The 23,529-nt window shown below is 41.4% G+C and overlaps 1 protein-coding gene across 1 annotated transcript in view; it reads left to right on the forward strand.

The window, feature by feature from the left end:
* The window catches only part of LOC106096657 (protein NLRC3-like), a 38,047-nt gene extending 15,315 nt beyond the window's left edge, over nt 1-22,732 (forward strand). The window contains exons 9-12 of the mRNA XM_019351742.2: nt 1,385-1,558; nt 14,005-14,178; nt 22,002-22,048; nt 22,197-22,732. Coding sequence (XP_019207287.2) covers nt 1,385-1,558; nt 14,005-14,178; nt 22,002-22,048; nt 22,197-22,732 — 931 coding nt within the window. The remainder of the gene's footprint in view (nt 1-1,384; nt 1,559-14,004; nt 14,179-22,001; nt 22,049-22,196) is intronic.
* Nucleotides 22,733-23,529: the final 797 nt, after the last annotated feature.

Here is a 23,529-nt window from a genome sequence, read left to right on the forward strand (position 1 = left end):
ATCAGCAGTATTCTCTGAGTTGAGAATCTTAGAACAATCTTGAATGATAAGGATCCAAGTGGGTAAAGTTAATTATTTGTTGTGTTACTATTTGCAGCTGGGATAGAGTGTGAAAAACTCTCGGCTGCCAAAATTACATCCAGTTTAGAAGAAAAACATTGAAGTGTTTGTTTCATCATCCTTCACAACTCATCCACCAGGTGTCACAAACTGCAGCAGAACAGTACAAAGCATGTCATACTGAATAGCTGCAACGACCAGAGTTTTACTGACCTTTGGTATTTCTTGACAGCATGAGTGTAATATTTACTGAACAGAGTCGTCTTCTGTAATGTTTTCAGATTCAGATTCAGAACACTGTATTTATTTTCAAGGGGCAATTAGGATACTGACCTTGCCAATCGTACATACAATACACAAATACATTACATTGTGGAGACAGGTCAGGCTAGGTAGCTGACCGGTCAGCTGCACAAGCAGCGACCCGGAATCGGACAGTGGAAAATGCACAACATCAGGGAAGTAAAAAGAAAAAAGAACTCCCCCCAGACTGAGCTCCAACAGGGAGATCAGTTTGAGAACGGAAAAAATAACACCTCAGCGCAGAGCACATGAAAACTCTTAATACACCATAGAAACACATGGCAAGCAACAGGGATGGGTAAAAGGAGAAAGATAGCCGGTGTAGACAGTACATCTGGGCCTGCAGCCTATGCGCTGGTCCCCTTTGACCCACCGTCTACATCGGGAGGGGATAAGCTTTGAAGGCGTTTGGAAGGGGAGGGAGGATGAGTGTGTATCTGCATGTGTATATGTGTGTGTGTCCTGAGTTCAGCTGAGACAGTGTCCTTCACCCTGTCAGGCTAAGTAAACAGTCTTCCAGCCAACCCAGGTGGCCTTGCTTAGGGTGGGATGGAACAGTCTAAACACTCTGTTATCAGGGTGAGATTTGTTATGTTCAGCACCAGCCTTGAGACCACAACTGGCGCCGGTATGTTAGTCGTATGAAATGATACGGCTAACATAAGGCTTGTCCCGATAAGCCCGGGACAAGCCAGCTCCGATCAGCAAGAACCCTTTGCTGCTGTGAATGTCCGTGTTGCTATATTTCAGTATCAGGCTCAAAATGTACAAATGGATCTGAGAAGATTACATTTCCAACCATGAGTCAGAAATTATGTTTCTACTAGTTTTACAGTTTGTTTTCATGTCTTCTGACTCAGAAGGTGGAGCAGGTGGTGCTTACAAGGAGTAAGTGCTGATATGACGCACAGTTGTGTTTTAATGAAGCTATTTAGTTAACCAATAATTGTATTGCATGCTGGCATTTAAAAAAGGGTTCATTTGACTGATTTAATTAATTTGTTTGTTTGTTTTGTTCCAGACTGAGTGGCTGTAACCTCTCAGAGAAAAGCTGTGATGCTCTGTCCTCAGTTATCAACTCCCAGTCCTGTAGTCTGAAAGAACTGGACCTGAGTAACAACGACCTGCAGGATTCAGGAGTGAAGCTTCTGTCTGCTGCACTGCAGAGTCCACATTGTACACTGGAAACTCTCAGGTCAGGATCCAAACATCCCCACTGCTGATCATTGAATGATATTATTGTATAAACAACCAAGCTTTATAGAATTGGCAGGTGACGTTTTCTTTATCTTTGGATGGCTTAGGAGATTCTTAATTAGTGTCTGAAGATTTTTTTACAGTTTAATAGAGTTTCTGAAGTAAGTGATATTTATGTGTTTACTAAAGTACAGGAGTAGGAGGTTATGTGTAGTATAGAGGAACCCAGACCTCAGCTTTGTCTCCTGGATTTCTGTTGCTGCTGTTGCAATATCCCCTCATTGTTCCCTTCAATAGTCTCCCCACTGTAACAAATCAAAGTGTTACTGTATAGATTCATGTTTTAATGTTGCCATGTGGTATTAAAACTAAAAGCCATGCTTCGTACACCCACATGGTTCAGTCACAGAGTGTTACGCCCCTGTCTAGGGGTGCAGGAATGCAGCAGGTTTCTTGTGCCTAAACTGAAGCGTGACTCCGGGGTGAGCAAAGGCCAAAATAATAAACAAAACCAGCTTAATCAGTCAAGGGGGTGCTACCTAAACCCTACGTGATGACGGAAACTTTTGGCGATATGCCTCAAGAACTAGCTCATAAGCCCTCAAAATAGTGGATTTCACAGTTTCATAACCCAGACTTTCATCAATGGATAAGCTTGCACACACTTCCTGTGCTTTCCACACCAATTTACACTGCAACAACAAACCCCACACATCCATGGGCCATTTTAAAGTGGTTGCGATGCGTTCCAATGCATTAAAGTAAGAATCAACCTCACTTTCTCTGAAAGGTGGCACTGAAGCAATTTGCTTGCTTGCCTTTGTGCATCAATCCAACTTATCCATGGTGGGTCGCAGTGCAAAATCATCCACATCAAAAGTCATTGTGACTAGTTTACCCCCAACACTACAAGAAAAACCGCCAACCAAAAACTGTAGACAACCTAAAAAAAACAATGAGCAAAAGAAAGAGCGGACGAGCCCCCACTTTATGTTACGCCCCTGTCTAGGGGTGCAGGAATGCAGCATAAGTTAAAAGAAAATTGACCCTGCTAGGGCTGTTCGATATAACGATATATATCGGATGACGATATGAAAACGTCTATCGTTTCATTTTACGCTATCGTTTGTTTCGTGGTGTCGCAAAATAAACTGTTTACAGCAATATGTTTTCACTGTTTTGATGGTCACTGCAGTGGCTATATTAATTTCTTAAAGTTCTCTCTTTCTCTTATATTTAAATAACCACACTACAGACGGACAAGCGACTGTTTTTATGCGTTGTCGTTAGCAACAACGACGGTAAAACCATCGCCTGGCTCCGCCGTCTGCTTGTTTATTTTCCACATAAACCTTTCACAATAAAGGTGAAGATCCTGTTGAGATTTTTCAAAATAAACTGAATCACGTGAAAGATGCAGAGTATTTACGGATGAGAAGCAAAAAAGAGCCGTCAGGTGCTAAAAAATAAACCTTAGACTCAAACGTTAGAACAGGCTTTTCCCCGCAGCACGCCGTGTAATGATTACTCACAAAGAAAATGGCGGCCGTTACAAATTATGTCTAAAAATGTATCGTTTCATTCATCGGTCAAAACACTTGACTCCAGGTACACGACGCCCAGCAGAAAACACTTCATGCAAGTTGAGCTGCCCGAGATTCACAGAATTTACAGAAAATGTAAAATTTTTCTGATATATATCGTTGTCGGGATGATCAATGTTTTATATCGGGATATGAGATTTTGGTCATATCGCACAGCCCTGGACCCTGCCCTGGTCCCCATAACCATACACAGGAAAACCAACTTCTTAGTGAACAGTGGTTTATTGTGCCTAAACTGAAGCGTGACTCCGGGGTGAGTAAAGGCCAAAATAATAAACAAAACCAGCTTAATCAGTCAAGGGGGTGCTCCCTAAACCCTACGTGATGAAAAGAACAAACCAAAGTCAAATGCTACCCCTAACTCCCTAACTGAATAAACAGGAGAAAATAATACAGGAAGTAACAAGGCAGCTCACCCCTTCGGCTTCAGTGACTATTTACATGTGACTCTAAACTACACACTGTTAAATTCTTCCAATTCTTTCATCTTTGGGCTGAAGGAAGGACAGCACTCGGTGTATAAATGCTCAATCAACAATCTTTTTATTCCATACAATTCTTATTATTCCATACAACACTTTTGAGCATAAACTATCCGGAGGGGAGATGAGCGCATGAGGGTATCCGCCTGATCTCAACGTGTCTGAGCGTTTCTCACATTCTTATAGCTTCAGCCCCCCCTCCAAAGTCATAAAACCTAAACATCCACATTCTTTCTCTCTCTCCTCTCAGTGAGCCTAAGTTATGACCTTGGCTTCCTGTGCTGTATGTTCTCAGCTGTAATGCATCATAGAACAATATCATTCATCCACAATAAATCAGCAGTCTAATGTAATACAAATCAGTCCAATAAATCTAATAGTTATCACCTCTTCAGGAGAATAATGCAAACTAAAACTACATAATAATTTCACAATCTTTAATTAGGGGTATAATGTTGCATAAGATAATATAATAATGTAACAACACTATATACAGAAACTCAGCAATCCTCCGGAACACACACACACACACACACGAGTAACACAGGGTTTGGAGGCCAAGGATGGGTCTGCTGCTGCTGTCAGTTGCTGCCCTGGGACAACTGCTGTTGACAGGTTTTCAAAGCAACCACATGATCAGGGGGCCAATCAACAGCCGTCAGCTTCTCCAATCAGGGACCTGCAGAGACTTAAAGACACAGACAGGCAGAAGAAAAAAAAGCCACCAATACACATTATGGCCAGGGCCGTAACACACAGTAACTGATGGTAAATAATGTTTGTTGTGCACATCGTACAGGTGAGCTGCTCCACACAGATCTCAAGTTTACATGCAGATTTGAATGTAGGGGATCATAATCATAATAATAACTAACCACCACCTCACCATTTGGGTTGATAGCTGTATGTTTATTGGTGCAGTCATTTTCTTCTTCCTCCATTTCTACCTTATTCTAATCAGATTAAAAGCTGCACAGAGACAGGCACTGGACATGTTTAGCCTAGCTCAGTACAAGGACTGGAAACAAGGGAAACGGCTCCCATTGCTGGATCAAAACATGAAAACAAATCTGAAGTAAAGTTTTATTGAAGTGAACTGTGGTGGTGCTTGACAGGGAAAAGGGGAATTATATGTCTTATTGTAAATATAATTATGTATGTATTAACAAAAGTAACAACTAAAATGTTCCAGCTGAAAAAAATGAAATCAGTTCTGTTTTAGTTTATGAGCTCTGTTTGTTTTCTTTACATTTCCAACCTTTTATAGTGAAATGAACTGCTCATTCCTGTTTACGTGACCTGCATAAAACAATACACAGCACATCAGGCTGAACATGGAAAGGAAGCATCACAGTACAGCTTCACTGAAGCTTTAAAGTCTCTTATATGAAATGAGAAATGAAGCAGCCAGAGCTAATCTGGAGGCTGTAGCAGCAGCTCACAATCACAGTGGATTTCCACTCATGAAAAAGCCAGCAGCTCATCCTGCTCAACATTTCCTCAGCAACTTTAATGGAAGTGTGATGTTTTCAGCTGGAGTGATGGTCAGGGTGGCCTCCCTCTCCTCTTCTTCGCCTCTTCCTCTTTCATTTGTAAAGCCACTTCTGCTGCTTTCATTCATTTGGAAGTCCTGTAGCTGAGTTTGGCAACAACTAACAGCCTCGGCAGCAGAGGGGAGAAAGGCTGTAACACCACCACTTTACTCTATTCTACCTGTCACATCATTTTATCAGGAAACAGATATATGCTCATTTTTTTTACTGTATTTCGCTTGAAGAGCTAAAACATAAGAAAATCAAATGGTGGTTTATTATTGTGTTGGTTTAGTTTCCTTTCTCTTAGGCTACGTCCACATGTACACGGGTATTTTTGAAAACGGAGATTTTCCGTTTTCGTTTTAAAAAATAATCCCGTCCACACGTAAACGCAGAAATGAAGGAAAACGCTGCTAGGAACATGCCAAAGCAACAGGTGGCGATATATTCCTAACCGTGTAGAAATGTTGGCCAATCAGAAGTCTAGAAGCCTCGGTAGGAAATAGTAAACAAAGATGGGGCATAGAAGCAGAACCGAATCGTATGTGTGGAGGGACAGTAACTGTGTGTGTATATGTAAGCATTTAAACACTGCAGAGAGTACAATTAACAGTAACAGCATTGTAGAAATTCATTTCACCGAAACAATAATGTGGCGCACAGTGTGACGTCAAAAAAGGCGCACACCTTTGACGCTGCGTTTTCTCCGTTTTTCTCGTCCACACATAAATGCAAAAACTGAGTTTTCGAAAATATCCACCCTGGCAGGCGTTTTTCAAATCTCCGTTTTCAGTGACCGAAAACGCCGTTTACGTGTGGACGAAAGGTACAAACGCATAGAAAAATCTCCGTTTTCAAAAATACCCGGGTACGTGTGGACGTAGCCTTAGATGGAGCCCAGCTGTGCATGGCCCCTGGGCCTGTGGTCAGAGTGTGTGTTGGATAATCCGGCCCAGGATGAGGCCAAAAACTGAAATGGGATTAAATGTCTGTCACACATTTGAGCCTATTTTAAAAACATCCTTCATAAATACTGAGTAATAATTGGACTCTCATACAGTGAAACAAAGGCTATGTTCACACTACAGGTCTTAATGCTCAATCCCGATTTTTTCGTCAAATCTGATTTGTTTTTGTCTGGTTGTTCACACTACAAATAAAATGTGAAAGCAAACGTGCTCTAGTGTGAACGGTTCGTGGCCTGCATGCGCAAAAGAAGATGTCAAACACAATGGACTTTGTCTACGGAAGAAAAAATGGGGCTACAGAGCTAGTAGGTGTTGTTGCAGCAGTCTATCAATTTCTTTAGAATCGTCTCTCCATATGCTAGTCAAGTCCAAAACCTCAAATTTCTGTCCATTAAGTCACTCTGTCTCCAGTTTCCACCACCATGCTTTCTCATTTGTCTTCTCCGGCGCTGATAATTAGTGTTTGTCTTGTGTGAGTTACTTAAAAGACAGATTTAATGTGACATGACCATTCAAACTGCAGTCAGTTTCTAAAACATCAGATATGTATGAGATTCAGTACCACATATGAAAGTGACCTAGGTCGGATTTGAAAATATCGGATCTTCAGACTGTCATACCATGATCGGTTTCACCTGCAGTGTGAACGTAGCGTAAAATGCCTTTACACATCAGGGTAATCGTCCTGTTCAAGTCCAACAATATATGTTTGTAAAAACATGTTTGTAAATCATTTTGTTTGGTTCATGAGGACAATAATTCAATAATTTCCTGCTAATACACAACATTTCATCATATTTCCTCATAACCCTCTTTTGCCTGACAATTTGAATCACATTTGAATTTACAATAAAGGATCCACAGAGAGTGAGAATAATGACTGACTCTTGTGTGAAAAGTGCTTGAAGCAAATTTGTGAGTTCCATTTTCTAAACTTCTACATTCTGAACCTTCTTCAGCTCTAAATAGATTATGAATTACTGAATGATTTCAAGCTCACACTTTGTCTAATAAACTTACATCTTTCATTCTTTATACAGATTGATGAGCTGTGGTTTGTCAGAGATCAGCTGTGATTATCTGGCAGCAGCGCTGAAGTCCAACCCCTCGTATCCCAGAGCACTGGACCTGAATGGAGACTACAACAACCTGCAGGATTCAGGAGTGAAGCAGCTGTGTGTTCTTCTGGAGAATCCACGATGTCGATTTGAAACTCTGAGGTCAGTCACCATGTTTTAGTTGTGCTGAGATGAATATGATGTGAAAGTTGTGCCGACACTGTGCATCAGTAGGCCCACAGACCTTTATACAGGAAGTCTTGTTCGGCTCTTTGTAGAACTTCTGGTCCCTGATCCTCTGAGTCTTACTCAGTAGATAATGCAGAGTTCTGAGCTGATGTGGGTGAGAGGACTTAGGCGGGGGGGATTGCAGTCCATAAAGACAATATTCATTTGTAAATGATTAACTAACAATCTTGTAGTTAAAGTGCCTTGGCATTCTTTGGCAATATTGTAGAAAATGTTAAACTTAATCATCATCTTGGCCTCTTCTGACGACCTGTTTGCTGCTGCCTGTCGCTGAAAGGCAGTGGGGAGAGGGGACACTTGGGCAGTGCATTTATTGCAGCATATAATGTGTTTTCTGGATACACTGTGCTTTTTCAGCATTCACAGATTGATGGCACTGTGTCAGAGCACTGCCTATGAATTTCAGACGGATCAGGCCTTAACAAAAAAGTTATCAATAGTTCTTTTCATCTTTTCTTATTACCCACAGCTACATCCACTTCTGTCGGGCCTAGGCTGCTCACTAGGGCTGGGTATCATCACTGATTTCTATAATCCATTTGATTCCGGTTCTCAAAGTCCTGATTCGATTCAATTTAGCCTCAGACAGTCAGAAATATTATAATTCTGATCATTTATCAGTACTGATACACATGAGACTTCATCAGAATTGTGAACATCACAGCAGATGCCTTTGTGTCAAAGTAACTGAGAATAAAACACAGAAAAACATGAAGGAGATTTTCCTGGCCTGGATTTTTATAGCAGATAACCTTAAAAATATTCTGCAATATTCTGCAATTTTGCATAATTTTAAAGTTTAAATTTCTTAATTACTGAGCAGCAGAAACTAGTCTTTCTTGTCTGAGGTCATTTAAGTAAAAAAAACCCCAAAACAATAGAAAAGAAAAAGACAGCGTCCAACAGCGCTGTAAACAACGGTAGACTGGTGGGTAATAAGCGAATGAATGATGCTGAAAACAGAGATTTGAGATGAGAAACTGTTCTTGAAGTACAGGGAGAGAGGGAGCTGTGCATGAAGTGTGATTTTTATCGTGGTGGAAGCAAAACAGCAAAAGTCAGAGGGAATTCATGACGACATTGATCAAATGTGAAGCGTAGTTTGCTGTTTCTTTTGCTGCTGGCTCGGTGAATTATGGTTGAAGAGAGAAAAAACCTGCAGCTCAGAATCAGCGCAAAAAAGACGTAAATGCAGAGTGGACCCGACGCATCAGAATCGGTGAGCTCTGACAGCGTGTAAGTCTACGGGCCATCGGGTGAGAAAGCCAAGGAAGAGAAAGCTGATTCTGATGCGTCGGGTCCGCTCTGTGTTTACGCCTTTGTGTGGAGTCCGTGTACCTGCTCTCATTTGCTGTTTGATGGTTGTTGAAATAGTTTTGTGAGCTTTAATCTGAGTATCTGGCGTTTCTGGCAAAACACAGTTATATTTAAAAGTAGATTCAGGATTTAATGAATTGATATCGCTTTATTCAAGCTACTCACCTCTCTCTTTCCACCTGCACTTTCAACTGGACCATAGCCAATCAGAGAGGTCCTGCCCCTGACTATCTCTTGATATCCTGGACATCCTGATAATAAGGAATTACAGTAGTCCAGCCTGGAAGTAATAAATGCATGAACTAGTTTTTCAGCGTCACTCTGAGACAGGATATTTCTCATTTTAGAGATGTTGCACAAATGGAAGAAAGCAGTCTTACATATATATTTAATATGTGCGTTGAAGGACATATCTTGGTCAAAAATGACTCCGAGGTTCCTCACAGCATTACTGGAGGCCAAGGTAATGCCATCCAGAGTAAGAATCTGGTTAGATACAATATTTCTAAGATTTTCAGGGCCGAGTACAATAACCTCAGTTTTATCTGAATTAAGAAGCAGAAAGTTAGCGGCCATCCAGGTCTTTATGTCTTTAAGACATTCCTGCAGTTTAACTAAAGGTGTGTGTTATCTGGCTTCATGGACAAATAGAGCTGGGTGTCATCTGCATAGCAGCGAAAATGTATGTGATAGGTTTGTAGCTTAAACCTATTCGCTGGAACGTTGAAGAAAATTTAATTACACAGCAAAGCAAGACACGAGTAGGCAAAGTTCTTTATGTTTCTTGTGCACGGGAGAGAACTGGACAAACGCCGTTCCTTCGCTTGACCCCAGTTGCTCTCGTCTGCTCCCCCGTAACACTGTTCTTTTATTACATTACATGAATATACATAGGTTCATTAACATATGACGTCTACATACACACAAGGAATACCTTGCCTGTGCGGTGTGTGTGTGTGTGTGTGTGGGGGGGGGGGAATCAGAGTGTGACCCCATAACTGACTTCCCTAAACCTGCTGGTCTGGAAGTCCAGCAGTTCATATAAACAAAAGGCACTTAGACTAAAACAGATATACATGTGTGTGCCTGCCAGAGTGCTCTGGGAGGCACACAGAGTCTCCACAGATTACTAAGGATCAAACCTCTATGAACATGACATTGATTATAAAGCTCTAAGCATATATGAGTAGATATTTCTAAGCATAAATGACAATCAACAATACAAATCTAACAGTATGCTATGTCTTCTAATGATACTGCCTAAGTGAAGCATGTATAGAGTGGCTTGCAAAAGTATTCGGCCCCCAACTTTTCCACATTTTGTCACATTACAGCCACAAACATGAATCAATTTTATTGGAATTCCACGTGAAAGACCAACACAAAGTGGTGTACACGTGAGAAGTGGAACGAAAATTATACATGATTCAAAACATTTTGTACAAATAAATAACTGCAAAGTGGGGTGTGCGTAATTATTCAGCCCCCTGAGTCAATACTTTGTAGAACCACCTTTTGGTGCAGTTACAGCTGCCAGTCTTTTAGGGTATGTCTCTACCAGCTTAGCACATCTAGAGACTGAAATCCTTGCCCATTCTTCTTTGCAAAACAGCTCCAGCTCAGTCAGATTAGATGGACAGCGTTTGTGAACAGCAGTTTTCCGATCTTGCCACAGATTCTCGATTGGATTTAGATCTGGACTTTGACTGGGCCATTCTAACACATGGATATGTTTTGTTTTAAACCATTCCATTGTTGCCCTGGCTTTATGTTTAGGGTCGTTGTCCTGCTGGAAGGTGAACCTCCGCCCCAGTCTCAAGTCTTTTGCAGACTCAGAGAGGTTTTCTTCCAAGATCGCCCTGTATTTGGCTCCATCCATCTTCCCATCAACTCTGACCAGCTTCCCTGTCCTTGCTGAAGAGAAGCACCCCCAGAGCATGATGCTGCCACCACCATATTTGACAGTGGGGATGGTGTGTTCAGAGTGATGTGCAGTGTTAGTTTTCCGCCACACATAGCGTTTTGCATTTTGGCCAAAAAGTTCCATTTTGGTCTCATCTGACCAGAGCACCTTCTTCCACATGTTTGCTGTGTCCCCCACATGGCTTGTGGCAAACTGCAAACGGGACTTCTTATGGTTTTCTGTTAACAATGGCTTTCTTCTTGCCACTCTTCCATAAAGGCCAACTTTGTGCAGTGCACGACTAATAGCTGTCCTATGGACAGATTCCCCCACCTGAGCTGTAGATCTCTGCAGCTCGTCCAGAGTCACCATGGGCCTCTTGGCTGCATTTCTGATCAGCGCTCTCCTTGTTCGGCCTGTGAGTTTAGGTGGACGGCCTTGTCTTGGTAGGTTTACAGTTGTGCCATACTCCTTCCATTTCTGAATGATGGCTTGAACAGTGCTCCGTGGGATGTTCAAGGCTTGGGAAATCTTTTTGTAGCCTAAGCCTGCTTTAAATTTCTCAATAACTTTATCCCTGACCTGTCTGGTGTGTTCTTTGGACTTCATGGTGTTGTTGCTCCCAATATTCTCTTACACAACCTCTGAGGCCGTCACAGAGCAGCTGTATTTGTACTGACATTAGATTACACACAGGTGCACTCTATTTAGTCATTAGCACTCATCAGGCAATGTCTATGGGCAACTGGCTGCACTCAGACCAAAGGGGGCTGAATAATTACGCACACCCCACTTTGCAGTTATTTATTTGTAAAAAATGTTTGGAATCATGTATGATTTTCGTTCCACTTCTCACGTGTACACCACTTTGTATTGGTCTTTCACGTGGAACTGGCTACAGTGCTGAAGAGAAACCTGGGGTTGTTGTTATTTTCTTCAATCAGTGACGAATAGTAAGATGTTCTGGCTTTGCGGAGGGCTTTCTTATAAAGCAGCAAACTATTTCTCCAGGCTAAATGATGATCCTCTAAATTGGTGACACACAATTTCCTCTCCAGCTTACGAGTTATCTGCTTTAGGCTACGTGTTTGAGAATTATACCACGGAGTCAGGGACTTCTGATTTGAGACCTTAGTTTTCACAGGAGCTACAGTATCCAGAGTCGTACGTAGTGAGGAGGTAAAATTATTAACAAGATAATCGACCTCTGTTGGAGTAGCGTTCAGATAGCTGCTCTGCTCTATGTTGGTACAGGGCATTGAAGATGATAACAGTGGGTGGATTATATTCTTAAACTTAGTTACAGCACTTTCAGAAAGACATGTGATAAAGTCTACTCTCCACTGCTGTGTAATCAATTATTGTAAATGTAAATGTTATCAGGAAATGATCAGACAGCAGAGGGTTTTCAGGAAACACTGTTAAATGTTCAGTTTCTATGCCATATGTTAAAACAAGATCTAGAGTGTGATTAAAGTGGTGGGTGGGTTCTTTTACATTTTGAGAGAAGCCAATTGAGTCTAATAACAGATTAAATGCGATGTTGAGGCTGTCATTTTTAGCATCTACATGGATGTTAAAATCACCCACAATAATTATTTTATCTGAGCTGAGCACTAAATCAGATAAAAAGTCTGAGAAATCAGAGAGAAACTCTGTGTAAGGCCCAGGTGGACGATAGATGATAACAAGTAAGACTGGTTTCTGAGTTTTACAGCTGGGGTGGACGAGGCTAAGCATCAGGCTTTCACATGAATTAAAAGTCTGTCTTTCGTTGATTAATAGGCTGGTGTGAAAAATTGCTGCCACACCGCCCCCTCGGCCTGTGCTTCGAGGTTTCTGGTAGTTAGAATGACTCGGGGGTGTTGATTCATTTAAACTAACATAATGATCTGACTGCAACCAGGTTTCTGTAAGGCAGAGTAAATCGATTTGTTGATCAATTATTAAGTCATGTACTAACAGAGACTTGGAGGAGAGAGACCTAATATTTAATAATCCACATTTCACAGTTTTACTCTTTCGTTCAGATGTGGATACTGTATTGTTCTTTCTTTGTGATTTTTTATGTTTAAGTTGTTTATTGCTGGTTTTTAGTTTGTTTTTTGTCTGTTTAGGAGCTGACACAGTCTCTATGGAGATGTTGTGTTTTTTTTGGGGGGGGGGGAGTGTAAGACTCTCTGCTTCCTGGTCCCAACTCTGGATAGTCATATTTTGGGGGGTTTAATAAATTGGTCCATATTTCTAGAAATGAGAGCTGCTCCATCCAAAGTGGGATGGATGCCGTCTCTCCTAACAAGACCAGGTTTCCTCCAGAAGGTTTGCCAATTATCTATGAAGCCCACATCGTTTCTGGGACACCACTCAGACAGCCAGCAATTTAAGGAGAACATGCGGCTAAACATGTCACTCCTGTTGCCGAGCGGAGAAAGACGGTTAGACACATGAACAGGTTGGTGGTGTACCTGGGGCTTCTGTTTAGGACTATGCTTCCTCCTCACTGTCACCCAGCCGCCCTCTTTCCCCAGCTGCTTGGGGTCTGCCGGGGAACAGCTAGCGGGGCCTACGCTATCTTCGGCTGCACCAGCTACAGGGGCCTGGCTAGCTACGGGTGAATGAAGGGTGCGAAGCCGAGTCTCCAATTCAGTAATCCTGGCCTCCAGAGCTGCAAATATGCTACATTTGTTACAGGTATCATTACTGCTAAAGGAGGCCGAGGAGTAACTAAACATCTGACACAATGAGCAGGAAAGTGCAGGAGGGACAGGTGAAGAGGCCATGGTGCTTGCGAGTCGGATACGGGCTAAGCTAAGCTAGCGAAACAGTACAGAGACAGTGAGTGAATACTTTGGCTATAAGTTAGGTAGTGAGTGCACAGAAAGTGTGCTTCGGATGAAGTACGCGGAGATTGTACCATGAAAAAAGAATGTATCTAAAAGTTTTTAATTAAATTGCTAAGCAGATAAGCTACTCAAAAACATTTCAGCAGAAATTGTCCACATTTCTGAGATATTTCTGGGTATAACTCTTACCAAAGTGCCATCTAGACCTGGGCTGTGGTTGTTAATAATCATCAATTCTTCTAAAACGAATGCAAAATAAAGAAATTTGCCACATTATGTTGATACCACAAGCACACTGAACAATTCAGTGTTCTTTTACTGCTGTTCTTGCTTCACTTCTCCTCTAATTCTCTCCATGTGTTGGTTTGCATCAGTGCTCAGTTTCCTGACAAAAACAAGATTAAATGTTGCTAAATATAATAGTATCTCATTACACTTCAACATAAGTGGGTCTTTTATGTAATTGTTTATCTGTTATTTTTCAGACTGAGTCACTGTGACCTGTCAGAGAGAAGCTGTGAAGCTCTGGCCTCAGGTCTCAGCTCTCAGACCTCTAATCTGAGACAGCTGGACCTGAGTAACATTAACCTGAAGGATTCAGGCATAAGGCTTCTGTCTGAAGGACTGAAGAGTCCACACTGTACACTGGAAACTCTCAGGTGAGATCAAGCATTGTTTTTTCATCAACTGACAGAATTAGCAAATTAATAATAAGGCAGTCCTCTAATAAGAGGGGATGTGGAGGTCTTCTGGAGTGCAATATACTCTTATGTTGAAAAGTTCTAAAACAGGATGTAATTCTTGCGAACTGCTTCCTTTGTTATTGTGTAAGTAGAAACATGATGGTAAAATAGTGATGAGTTTGCAGAGGTGAATCCACAGCACACAACACAACAATGCTGTGCATGCTGAAAGCAGACTTCTCACAGATTCTGAGACTGCAGGTTTCATCACTGTCCAACCAAAATTCACTGAACCAGCAGTTAATGAAAATCCAAAACTACACTTCACGTTTGAAAAACAGAGGAACAACACTTTTACTTACAACACTCACCACATTTGTTAACAATTCTGTCAACAAATGTGTTTTTCCTCGTTCTTTTTTATCCAGCTGAGACTTTAGGTATACATGTGTCATAAACAGGACAAAGCAGTGCAGGTTCAGTATAATCAAACCTCAGACTGAGTTCAAAATCATCATCATCATCATCACCTGTCCCAGATGCCACATCAGCACCAGAACCATGATGTATTTACTCACTTTTAAAAAGGTGGAGGTCAGTGTGAATGGACTGTTGTCATTGGTCTGAATGTGCCTCTATAAACATGTGCTCTTCATTATTGATTTTTTCCTAATGAACAGAAAATGAGACTTAATAAAATCTATGTAACTGTTGTTGGAGCAGGTTGGGCCCTGGGTTTGAGTCCCCCACTGTACCACAGTGGCTTCTAGCTTTGTTTCACAGTGTGTAGAACAACAAATAAAGCCAAATCCCAAAAAGCTTCAAGTCAAAAACACATCAAACTTTGAGGGTTTTTTTCCAAGGATGAGGAAGCAGACTCGACCCCAAACAGCTGTATATATGGATGGTAACCACAGCAGTGTGCTCTCAGTATATTTAGTTGTATAAAGGTGTTTGTGGTGTGTTGCACTTAATAACTAAGCAGCTGAAAAAAACCTCACGTATGTTGACACAGGGAGGAAATAGTGTGAGAACACTGTTCACAGCAGTCACAGCTCGCTGCCTTCAACAGTCTCTTCCTTCCTTGTTTGGATGTCACTGATATCATCTTCCGCTCTCACACTGACCACCTGTTGGAGCTAACATGCTAACATGGCTAACAGCAGCATCACTGCATGTAGTCCTTAGTGATGGAAACTGGAACCATGAAGTCAGTGATGCTGGAATAACCATCTCCACAGTGGTACTAATGGTCACTATCATGACTCTTTGATGATATTCTGTGAAACACTGACAGAGAAAAGTGTTGGACAAATCTGAACCAGTCTACTTATATCGCTAGCTCCGGGACGTCGGGCTAGTGATTTTGCGAGGCCTGCAGTAGAAATCAATTAATCATTGTGTTTTTCTAGCTTTCCCTTTTATAGGATCAATATTTTCTGTATTTCTACACACAGTGTGTGAGTAACAGCTGACAGTGAGGATGTTATCCCTGAATGCAGTACATCCTATTTTCTGTGTACAGTAGAAACAAGTAGAGCGCAGATAGAGCTGAAAACTGGTGCCTGTTTGATTTAGTCCTTGAAGCAGAGGTGGTGTTTTTACTGAGATCTTCTAATGATGTTACAGACAGTGTGTGGCTCTCTCTCTCTGCTGATAGGACCGAATGTGTGTGGAATAAACTGAAGCAGTGCTATAAAAGCATCATTCAGTCATTACAAGGCCCAGTCCAAAAGACCAGCCAATCCAAAATGGGAATTCCTGAACCTGGCAATGCTTGACAGGAGCAGGTATGCCACCTGTGGCAGCTGAGGTCACGTGATCTGAGTGTTTGAACAACGCGCTGGAGCAGCGTTTCCAAACGTCTGCACTTCAGAAGCTCCAAAGTGTGGAAACGTCAGTGTGGAGCGTCTCATCTCTATTTAAGAGATCATCTTGGCACTGCAAAGCAAAGCTTGCAAACACCACCATAGTTTGTCAATCCCAACCAATCAGAGCGCTCCTTATGTTATGTCACATGACTCCTGTGTTTTCCTCTTTAATTAGCACCCAAAGAACTAAAGACAGGGTAAAAGGATGTTCAGCCAATCAAATCCCTCCTAGGAACAGGAAGTCTAGAGAGGAAATGGAACAAAGAAGGAGAATCACCAGTTTAAATGTCTGAGTTTTAAACTGGTGACCCTCTAAAGAGGCTTTTATTGACTCTTTCGGTTTTCTTTACAGCTTTTTTCACCATTTAAACTGTTTAATATCAGATTTAGAAATAACTTTTGGATAGTTTTTCTACATTTCCACTGAAATGTGACACAATTAATGACTTTCTGACTTTACTTTGGACTAATCTAACAACTCAGCCTGGCTATGTTGGACTTGGTATGGAAGGAGACAGACACCCTCTCTACTTTGAAAATGAGTTTCAAACTTTCCTTTTTGATAAGGCTTATAGTTAGAGCTGGATCAGGTGACCCTGAACCATCCCTTATTTATGCTGCTATAGGCTCAGGCTGTGTCCCAATCCAGTGACCGCACGCTCCATGGTACGCACAGTTTGCGTACTAGGAAGTACAAGAAGTGCGAAAGTGAGAGGCTTGTAAAATGGGACGGTCTAGCCTCGTTGCACTGCTCAGGTTGCCTAGCAACCATGATTCTAACCACGAGAAACGTTTCATACAGCTTTGTTTGACAGAAATGAAGGAGAACATTTTTTTTTTTTCTTAGTTCATTTTTTTTGTGACATCACTTTGATTAGTTGAGTATCTGAGGCTCAGACCACGGGACTGTAAAACATGATTTTGGGGCTTCATTTCTGTACTGAACAGTCATTTAAGGTTAGTTAGTAAATAACAATTAGCTAATGTTGTTCATGAGACTAAAGTCATCTCACTTTGGTAATGTAAATATAATTTGGCCAATATTATATTTATTGTCAGATTGTTATGGTATAAAAAAAAACACCCATCTCGCCCCTGCGGGCGGTTTATCCTTCAAGCTCTGGTCTCTCTCTCTCTTCCTCTCTCTCTCTCTCTCTCGCTCTCTCTCTATATATATATATAGAGAGAGAGAGAGAGATTTCACGATATATTACAGCAGTGAGCTTGAACTTTGTGTCAAAGATTCGAGTTGCAGTTATTTATATTTCCTATCACCTTAAATCTTCACTCAAAGACAAGTATCTTTGACAGATGTATTATATATATATAAGAGACAAATATTGTTCGTTTAATATGTTGGCATTACTAATTTGGCTCAGAAATCAGAGAAAATCAGACCATGTCATAACTGCTTTAAGTCACACAGAATAGATATCAGAGCCATAAACAGGCTGACTTCTGCTAAATGGGTCAAACTGGGCAGAAAGTCTACAAACACATAACATCCTTATAGAATATGATGTAACACTATAGATCAACTTACCTCAGAATATATAAAGCATATAAAGAATTACAGCAATATGATGCAACAAACACAGCAGTGCTACTAATCCAAAATACTCAAAGCTTCATAGAACTGAAACAAACATTTATTTTTAGCTCCATTCTGCTGCTGATACATACTTTAGGTTTCTGAATATTAAACTTGTTGCTGCCTTTCATAGTGTGTAACTTGAAGGCCCTGAGTACTTTCTCCCACACTGAAAACACTGGAATGATAACATTATTGGAACATTACTTAATAAGACTGATTCAGCACACACAATTAGTGATGTTAAACTTTCCTAGCAGTCCTTCACAAACAGGGAACAGTCTGTCTATTCTCTCCATCTGTCAGCTGCTGCTGGCTCTTCCTCCTCCTCTTCCTCACACACTGCTGAGTTTGTCCTGGTGGATCATCAGGGGTGCAAAGCCTCACAGATGATGTGCAGCAGTGGGTCCCTCAGTCTGTCCTCACTCTGGACACTTGTAGTTGTCACACATGGAAATCAAATGTGTGATAAGCTGCAGGATTCAAACACAAGTGTAACTTATAAATACATGTTCATACTTTTATTCCACAATCAGAGAGAAAGAAACAGAGAGAGAGTGCAGGACAGACAGACAGGTGACAGTCTCAGGTGTACACACTGCTACAAAACAGCACAAGAGAAGGAGGATTTAGTGTTTGTGTTATTACGAGTGCTAAACAAGAAGAGTTCCAGATGGTCCAGTGGACACATGTGTGACTCCTGTGATTAAAGCATCTTTCTTTCAGCTTAACGAGTGAACCGTCAGCTCGTTCAAACACACGTTAAAGTCCGTTTGGCTCGACACCACCGAACAGAGGCAGCAATATAACATAGCTAACATTAACAGTGCAGTGAATCCTGCTTGTGCCGTCATATTCAGGACTGCAAACCGAGCAGCATCACTGACTTTCAGCTTGTTGTGTTTGTGGATATATGACTGACTTTAATTATCCATAAAATCATCACATTCTCTGTAAGATTAAAGTCAACTATATATATATTTGAAAGTAAAGGCTTTAAAACCAAGTTAGTACAAACATCACTAATGTCACATAACTTCGCCGACATGTGACCAACAGTAATGTATTAATGTTCTTCGTTATTAAACATTCACACATAAATAAGTGGCATAATATTCGGTACTTACTTTTGACAGTTCACTCTTTGGCCGCTCCCTTCTGCCGTATTTTTTGGCAAAGTTATCCACACCCGCCGCGACACTATGAATTGTGGGATATATGGGACTACGAAGTCTTCACTGGACCACACTTCAAATTTGGGGAAATTAACAACACATTTGGAGTACACTTGGAATTGGGACAGCAGTTGTCGCGTCACTGTGACATAATAGGTCTCAAACTGCGTACTCCGCAGGGTGCGGTCGCTGGATTGGGACACAGCCTCAGGCTGTTGGTGGACTTCCCATGATGCTCTGCTTTCTTCTCCCCTCTTTTCACTCCTGATGCTTTTATATGTCACTGCTGCATGTCCTTAACTTTTTTCTTCTCTCTCCTTAGTTTGTGTTTTGTTCTTGTCTCTCTGAGTTCATCTCTTCTCTTTCCCCTCACCCTGCAACCAGTCATGGTAGATGCTCCTCCTGGAGCCTGTTTTCACTGGGAGGATCTTTGTGTCAAAGGGAGTTCTTCCTTCCCACCATCACCAAGTGCTGCTCACAGTGGATTTTCTGATGGTTGGGGCTTTCTCTCTAATATTGGAGGTTGTTACCTTACAATGTTAAACAGCTTGAGATGACTGTTAGTGTCTGTTGGGTATAGTCACTTTTAAATAACGTTACATTGAATGGATGTAAATGGATAGATGTAATTGTAACAAAGAGAAAATGATTGTTGACAGATTGATTGTTGTTTTGTGTGTCTGCAGGCTGTCAGGCTGTCTGATCACAGAGGAAGGCTGTACTTCTCTGGCCTCAGCTCTGACCTCCAACCCCTCCCATCTGAGAGAGCTGGACCTGAGTTACAATCATCCAGGAGACTCAGGAATGAAGCTGCTGTCGGCTGGACTGAAGGATCCACGCTGGAGACTGGACACTCTCAGGTATGGAGAGAATGTCTGCTAGAGGAGAGCTGGAAGGAACAGCTGGAAACATTTAATGTGTCCTTCACTCACTTCTTGTTTGTTTCCTGCAGATGAGACATGAACAATCACACATGCAGGAATATTTTCTTTCTTCTTTCTCGTCTGTGGTTATGTGCAATAAGTTTCTTAAATATTTTGTGGACAAGGTTGCTAGTTTGAGTCCTCCGACTCTATCTATTGCTGACCCATCCATGCATGGTTCTTGCTCAAGTTTGTTCTTTGCTTTTCTACCAATTGTTTTACCTGATTTAGAGAAACATGTGTAATGCTAAACCGTGTGCCTCTCCAAATGACGTTGCTCCTCCCTATTTTCTCAAAAATGGTCCGATGGTATTTCCTACCATCGGACAAAAGACACAAAGCTGGAGTTATTCTGTCGTTATGCTGCAGCTGCCTCTTCTTCTCTCATTCTCTCCCCTCTCTCTCCTGTTGCTACTTCAATCATGAAACTGATCAATGATCAGCTGATCGGCTTTTCTCTCTTGTTTGTTTATCGCCCACTTTGCGCAAGAAAGACAAAACCAGCGGATGTCGTGCTGAACAACAGCAGCACATTTAAGCTTGATAAGCTGCTGTTAGAATTTATTTAATATTCATTTCTAGTATCAGCTGATTTTTGCTGGAGCCACAGCTGTAAAGTCCAGGGTAGGGCATTAACAGGGAAAGGAGGAACAAAGAAATACTTTCTTATTCTCATTTAAAATGTCTGGCTGTTATTAAATAATTATCTGAAGCTTACAACCAAAGTTTTTATCTGACGTAAAATGTATAGAGATCATACATATACCAACAAGACAGTTTGCATCACTTGCGACACTTCAAAAGCTTCAGGAGCTGTCTGCTCAGCACAGCATCAGCACCACGGAGATACACGGATACATCCGTAGACTCGAGACAGAATTCACAATGCGTTTTTGAGACTTTCAGGTGTATGGACCAATGATTTATTTTCTGATCAAACCAGATATCTTTAATTAGGATCTAGATTTGTCTCGCATTAACTGGCTGAGTTAATGCCAGTTAATGCAATATCGAAGCAGCTGGAATCCAGCTGTGTGTGTTCATGGAGCTTGCATTTTCACCTGCTGGACATCACTACCTGACAAGTTTAACTGTCTTCAGAACATTGTAGAGGCCTTATTGACAGGTAGCCTCTGAATGCTGGACACTCGGAGACCTGTGTCTCTGAGTGGGAGACCAGAGATCACATTAACATGTGTATCCCTGTATTAACAAACATGCCATATTGGCCCAGATTATTTTTCCTATCATTGTTGTGAGGAGACCATAAATAGCATTTGTATTTTCTGTTGTACAGTTCATTTGCTGTTATGTTGTTGTAGCGTGTTTGGAGGCTACAGTTAGTGTCTAGTTGGTGTGTAGTTAGTCTGTAGTTTAGTGGTTGTTTTGTTTGTCAGTTCTACTAGTGAATGTCACAGTTGCTGCCTTAAAGCCACACATAGGCAGATTGCAGTGTAAACACTGTCTCCACATGGAAAACTGGAGTGATCCACCTCCTGCTGTCAGACCTTCAGGTTTATCCCTGTGCTATTCTCCTCTGTCTTATAGTGGACACAAACTATTTTTTGCACTGGCACAAATAATTTGTGTGGCTTCTTATTGGATGCAAACACATGATTATTCTGTAAATAGTTAGGAGGTTTTTATATAAGCATTTCAGAGGCCTCAGCTGCATTTTTAGGGAAATAGTTGTTTGGAAAACTTGTTCATCATTTTTAAAATGTACAAAATGATTGGTTAAACATGTTTTTCCAGTAAAAATGTCTTTTTTTTCTCCTCTGATATTTTGTCCAATGACTGGAGATATGGTGTTGATGAATGTGTCAGAACTAATCCAAAGATATAACCCTGTGCAGTCTGGAGAAACGGCCATCATCCAGTCTGTCCTGTTTCCATCAATCACTGTCTGGTTGGCCTCAGTCATGAAGCATGATGGGGCCAGATGATAAGGTCTTTAGAGAGGCTCATCTGTGCTGTCTTTCCTCCATCCAGGACCTGTAAAGGTCCAGAATGAGGGACAAACACATCTCTACAGACCTTTCCCATCATGGAGATAAACTGTTCACATTTCTTCCTTCAGGCAGACGATACAGAGTGTTGTTAACAAAAAACAGACACCACAGACAATTCATTCCCCCGGGCTTTCACTTTGATGAACACTGTGAATGTTCATGTGTATGAGAGCCATGTAATGTCCATGTGTGCATGCTGACTGCTCTGACCCCCCTCCTCCTTTCAGGGTGGATCCTGCTGGAGTCCGATGGTTGAGACCAGGTCTGAGGAAGTGTAAGTGTGTTTTTAATGGGATTCATGAAAACAAAGCAGCACACATTCAACCATCTTCATCATGTCAGGAGTCATCATCAAAGTGTCAATCAATGAACAGATGATGGATCAATAACTGCAGCTGGATTGTGTTTGTTCTCTCCATCAGATTCCTGTCAACTCACAATCGACACAAACACAGTGAACAAATACCTCCAACTGTCTGACAACAACAGGAAGGTGACACGTGTGGAGGAGGTTCAGTCATATCCTGATCATCCAGACAGATTTGATGTTCATCAACAGCTGCTGTGTAGAAATGGTCTGACTGGTCGCTGTTACTGGGAGGTCGAGTGGAAAGAAGAGGTTCATATATCAGTGAGTTACAGAAGAATCAGAAGGAAAGGAGGGAGTAATGACTGCGTGTTTGGATGGAATGATCAGTCTTGGAGTCTGAGGTGCTCCGATGATGGTCCTCTTTACGTCAGACACAAAAAGACAGAAACATCCATCTCCTCCTCCTCCTCCTCCTCTGTCTCTAACCGAGCAGCAGTGTATGTGGACTGTCCTGCTGGCACTCTGTCCTTCTACAGAGTCTCCTCTGACACTCTGATCCACCTCCACACCTTCAACACCACATTCACTCAACCTCTTTATCCTGGGTTTATGTTCTGGTCTCGTGGTGCCTCAGTGTCCCTGTGCTGAGTGTAAAGAGTGTCTCCTGTTAGAGAAACACTCTGACTGTTGAACAGATAGTTCAGTCTGTACATGTCTGTCTCTTTCACTCACAAACACATTTTCAGATTCATGGATTCAATCAGTTGATGTTTGAAACTCTTCTAAATGATTCCTTGTAAATTTCTTCCTCTTCAGTCCTTTAAAGATGGAAGCTCCCATTTTTCCAGGATCCACATGTTGTTTTCTGTCTTTTTCTACTCAAAGCTTCACAGTGAATCTCAGTATGTTGTGTTTCTCTGAAGCTCAGTTCACAACCAGCTCCTCTGCATTTTCAACAAGTCTGAGCTCATTAAAATGTATATAAATGTTTGATTTCTCTTTCTTAATGGGATGTTCCCATCATGGCTGAATAAGTGGACATTCAATAGTACTCAGTGTATCAAATATTAAAGACATTCAGCATCTCTCATGTTTCTGTCATTCTATAAAAACAGCTGCTTTTAAAACTGACCCAATCAAAGAAACATGAACTTCCATATTAATCAGATCAATAAGTACAGCTCTGATGTCACTAACATCTCCTTGAACTCTTCATTAATGGTGATCTTTTGCCCTCTGCTGGTGAAAAGATGAACTGCATGATGTCAATTTAATGAGCACAGATGACATGAAGTGTTTTTAAATCTGCTTTTTCTAATTGTTCAGGGTCCTGCTCCAGAAAACAGCTTCAACAAAGTCTGGCTTTCAAAATAAGACCTCAGTCTGAGTTTTTAAAAAAGCTCTTATTTTGGAGGGAGCAGACATTTAATCTTCATGTTATCAGT

Source organism: Oreochromis niloticus, unplaced genomic scaffold, assembly GCF_001858045.2.
Source record: "Oreochromis niloticus isolate F11D_XX unplaced genomic scaffold, O_niloticus_UMD_NMBU tig00007510_pilon, whole genome shotgun sequence".
Taxonomy (NCBI): domain Eukaryota; kingdom Metazoa; phylum Chordata; class Actinopteri; order Cichliformes; family Cichlidae; genus Oreochromis; species Oreochromis niloticus.